This window comes from Atta colombica, unplaced genomic scaffold, assembly GCF_001594045.1.
Source record: "Atta colombica isolate Treedump-2 unplaced genomic scaffold, Acol1.0 scaffold55, whole genome shotgun sequence".
NCBI classification, from domain to species: domain Eukaryota; kingdom Metazoa; phylum Arthropoda; class Insecta; order Hymenoptera; family Formicidae; genus Atta; species Atta colombica.
This window is the reverse complement of record NW_017259545.1, coordinates 523,606-528,654: the sequence shown is the minus strand read 5'-3', so window position 1 is coordinate 528,654 and position 5,049 is coordinate 523,606. Positions and strand designations below refer to the sequence as shown.

Here is a 5,049-nt window from a genome sequence, read left to right as displayed (position 1 = left end):
TTGTATATATATATATATATATATATATATATATATAATGTATACACGATGATTTTTTAAATAAAAAAAAGATCAACTGACATTTGGTTCTCGCTGTCATATATTAGGGGAAAAAGAATATTTTTAAAAACTTAATTCCCATAATCTGACAACCCTTATATCATATAGTATAGGTAAGTATAAAATAATTCGCGACAAGGTGGCACGGAAGCCTGTTGACCTCCTTGAAGTCAACCGATAAGCATGTCGATTAAGCCGAAGTATAATTACGGTGAAAAAACCTTTTCTAATACACACACACACACACACACACACACACACACACATACACATATATATATATATAAAATGATATAATATGCGATAACTATGATTCAGTTTTCTAGCTTATCCCTTTACTGTGTGGTACATTACTTAACTCGCTAGGATCACGTCGCGTGAGTCACGACACGAAATGTCGAGAAATATATTGTCTATTAGCATTATAACTTAAAATATCATATAAGGACTAATCGCGATGCAATATATATGATTATGAGGTGTTAGAAAATTGAAATTATTGCATCACAACTAGTGATGCATCAAAATTGATTTTCTCAAGATCGATTTTCTTATAATTTTTATTTCTTCAGCCACAATTAAGTAATGACTTTCAAAGAAACGAAATCATTTCTCTCAACTATACATATATGTAATATTATTTGGATTTAATATAGAAAGCTTAAAAACGGAGAGTTAAAAATTTTATGAATATTTTTATTTTTAAATCGCAAGCTAATTTAAACTTGTGTGCTATAGTATTCTAATCTTTTTCCCTCTTTCCTTCTTTCTCTTTCTTTCTTTCTCTTTCTCTTTAATACAAAAGTAATACAACACAAATAAGCATGGATCTTACATGCAACATTAAAACAATCGGACATCAACAAATTTCCAAATTTTCATAAATTTATTGCAATTAAAATATTTCATAAAAATCCAAAAGTATATATGCTTGTAAAAGATGGATCGAATCATGTTGCATCGCTCTATGTATCATACGCGATCATCGATAAATATTCGCTTTTCGGAACAGTAAAAGCGTAATTAGCTGTGATAAAAAAAATAATTAATGCTTTTCGCACTATTTTGTGATGCGTCTCTTTGAAATTTTGATGTCTATGCAACAAGTTCCGCGTTCACTGACACGGGGCGTCGACGCCGCCCCGACAAAGCGACGATGGAGACGGCGTGAAAGGATGTCGACGGAGACCGGCGGCGCCGAGATTGCGCGACCACTCGACGTCGGGACGCCATCGTCGAAGGACGCATGAATATGTATACTGCTGCCACGATCTCCGCGATTCAGCCGAATTAACTTCGATAAGGCAATTCGTCTGCAATCCATACTGGCGCGTCGACATGAACGCCACCATTAACGTAATAATGATAATGCCGTGAATTTTACGTCGATCGACAATTGCAGCATAGTGTCAGTGAACTTTGGTGAACTTAGTGTTTTCTTCAATTAACAGATTCTTTCTTACTTTGTTTCCACGGTGCCAGATTGAATCAAGTTAGTACAAAATATTTCTATTATTACGTTATTTTTAAATGAAGAATTAAAACAACAAGTTACGGCAAGTAGCTTAATTACATTTTTTTGATAGTGTACTTATTCATTAATTTTTATTACAAAGTTGTGTGTGTTTAACGATTATAACATAAACGTACGTTTTAAAAATAATCGCTTAAGAATAGACTTCAATCTTCTATTTTTGAATCTTGTTTTAATTAAATAATATATAAGAGTTGATTTATAATACTAGGCCTGTTAACTTATGCCGTAATCTGTAAAAATTGACTAATCACGGTCGAATGAGAGAGAAATAATTGATTCTATAATCAATTCTTACAGATTACGGCATAAATTAACAGATTATAGCCTATTATAAGCCAACCCTAACTTTCTCTTTCTAAAATTAAGTTTTTTCCAAAAAATTTAAATAGTGAAAACATGATTTCAATAAATTTAATTTAAATAATATCGAAAAAAGAAAGCTTATTCTCCAAAAAAAAAGATTCATTTGAATATAATGAGGAAATTAATAAAGAAAATATGAATAAGAGAGGCTTTTAGGCTTCTATTGTAAAATAAAAATCAATAATTTTGTTTTATGGAAAGATAAAAAGTTTTTTGTCAGTCTAATTGTTATATTTCTTTTATATAACATTTAAAAAATTAAAATATAGTAATATAATATAATATACAAGATTAGGAATATATGTTTTACACAGACGATTTTTTTTTAAATACTCAAACAGATATTTTTTTACGAAACTATTGATATTTCGTAGTGTCTTAAGTCTATATTTTCAAAAAGATTAGCATTATTTTAAAATATTATTACAAGTTTTCTTCCTTTTATCGACTTATTAGATCAACTAGTATGATATTATAACGATTTTATGTTGGCATTCACTATGATCGAGGTATTGTCTTTGTCAGATGAAATTGTTGCTAAATAATCCAGATATTAAACAAGATGAAAAACGAGTATATAAATCATTGCAGAAACTAGCTGATGCTGTTTTGCATTTCGAGAATGGTGTGTCACGCACGCCGAGTCTCATGCATATCAGAGGTCAGCAGAGGATAATTGTTAGAGTTATATCGCGATTTTAGACGTGATGTAAACGCGATCTGAAATTATTAAATCAGATGGATGTAATGTTATATAATTTGCCATATTTCATTTTAATTAAACGCTCGCAAAGTTACAAAACTGCTTACATAAATTCAAAATTCGGATAAGTAATGTATTGTTACTCGATAAAAGAAACATAGATTTGAAAACTGAGCAAATATTATAGTAGGTATATTGCCAATCACTTATAACCATACATCATGATAGTGACAATCATGAAGAGATGACGTACGAGAATTGACAAAATATATATATATATCTGTCTAAATTGCTGATGGATAGATCTGCAGTGGGAGTTGCAGTTGCAAAATAAAAACGACCGATCGATCGAGAATCAGGCTATCACGCAACAGTGATCGACTGACCAGCGCTTATATAGCGTTCTCAAAGTGGCCATTCGTGGTATTCGTATCATGTTTTGATATAACGAACCTTGAAATGTCAAAAAACATTGCACGCTCTACTTGCAGATCTAATTTTGCAGACAAATTTGGTTAACCGATGTATGTTTTCATATTAGCTATATGAAGGCAAACGATATTCTTTCATCTTTTTGTAATAATTTGTATTAACATGAGATTTATTCGCATTCAATTATATTCTTTTGCCAACTTAGAATCAGATCTTAACATCAGATTTATAATTTTTTCCGATACTGTAGATACTGTAGAATATTAGAGACTCAGTGATTGCTATATTTAATTATGATATAAATAAAATTGTATATCTGCTAAGAGAGAAGTTCTCTTTTTAGTTTATTCTAATTATCTATTAAGTCTTTTTTTTTTAAGTAAAAATCTTATTTATTACACACATTTTAATAATTTGTTTTGTTAAATTTTAATTTTTAATCGCAATTCCCTTGTAATTTTTAATTTTTACTTCGTAATAAACTTGTCATCGCGTTATAGACACGTGTATGATTCATTAAGTGAATAAGCAAACTTTCCTCATCCCCTTGTCGGGGTCTGAATCTTTTTGTATAATCACAAAAGAACAGGCCGATCAAGGACACGCGAAAGTGGCGGCGGCCTCACTTTGCGGATGATCGAGACTGAAAATCAGTCGGACTCGCGTGTCAGCAGACTGGGCCAGCAAAACGAGGATCTCCCCGTAGCTGGCAACGGTAACAAGGTTGACGGTAACGGTGGTGATCATCGTGAGGCTAGTGACCAAGCAGCAGCTGCTGCAACCACCGCAACGACGGTGGAGGACGCAGGTGAGAATGTGTGTGTGTATGTGTGTAAGAGAAAGAAATCTAGATTAACTCTTAAACTTAAATTATCTTAAATTATATGTACGTGAATTAATCCTCAACGTTTACATTATATTAACTGACATATATAACTTTTTTTAACTTATTAAACTCGATGATCTTAATTTTTCTGGATCAAACAGCAATCTTTTATTTTAAATTTTTTTTTCAGTTATTTTCATTTTTATTCTACAAGTACATATGCAAAATATTAACATCACAACTGTACATAATTAAATTGTACATAATTCTATGAGTCATTTTCATTCTACGCAAACATGGCCAAATGACAAAAATATAATAATTAAGAGTGCAAAAAAAGAGAAATTTAATTTAAAAAAATACGGATGACTAAGAATAAATTAAATTTAAATTAAGATAATCGCGATACGAAATTTGGTTCAGCCGATTAAAAAATATTCTGACTTTTCCATCCAGGGGCGATGAGAAAAGAGGAACAAGACACGCCACGGATTCACGAGAATTCGCTAAAGGGCGGCGTCGCTGCGAGCGTTGCGACGCCCACAACGGCATCGACGATGCCGGTGGAGGACGACGATGAGGATGAGGAAGAGGCAGAGGAGGAAGACGAAGAAGAAGACGCCGAGGAGGAAGAGGAGGATAGAGTAGAGGAGGGTGGAATCGCAGTGGAGGGTGGAATGACGACGCAAGAAGAGGTCGGGGGTGTGTTGGCCGGTGGTGAAGGTGGGGGTGGTAGCGGCATGGCCGGCTACTGGAGGCAGAGCAGACCCTCCAGTCCCCGCATGCCGCCTCCGGAGCAGTCGGAGCAGCCGAGCCGACCCAAGAGCCGGCACGAGCTACAAGCCGCGAGATATAATAACCTCGGCTATTGGCGAGCAAGAAGAGTCACCTTTTACAAAAATGGTGATCCTTACTTTCCGGGAGTGGAATTCAGGTAAACATCGTTTCATTCAATATTCTAGCCAAATTGAGAAGCTTAAAAAGATGTTAATGGAAATACTTTGGTTTATTATTATACGCCATGATATTTATTATGCATATCATTTAAAACAGTTAAGATAGAAATATATATTTCTTTTCCTAATCTCTCTGTCATAGAAAGTATAACGAAATATATATATATATATA

General features: G+C 33.4%; 1 protein-coding gene across 1 annotated transcript in view; it reads left to right on the top strand.

Annotated features, from left to right (window-relative positions):
• The first annotated feature begins 3,728 nt into the window (after positions 1-3,728).
• Positions 3,729-5,049, top strand: part of LOC108691936 (echinoderm microtubule-associated protein-like CG42247) — a 19,362-nt gene continuing 18,041 nt past the window's right edge. The window contains exons 1-2 of the mRNA XM_018199904.1: positions 3,729-3,903; positions 4,378-4,855. Of these exons, the coding sequence (XP_018055393.1) occupies positions 3,729-3,903; positions 4,378-4,855 (653 nt within the window). The remainder of the gene's footprint in view (positions 3,904-4,377; positions 4,856-5,049) is intronic.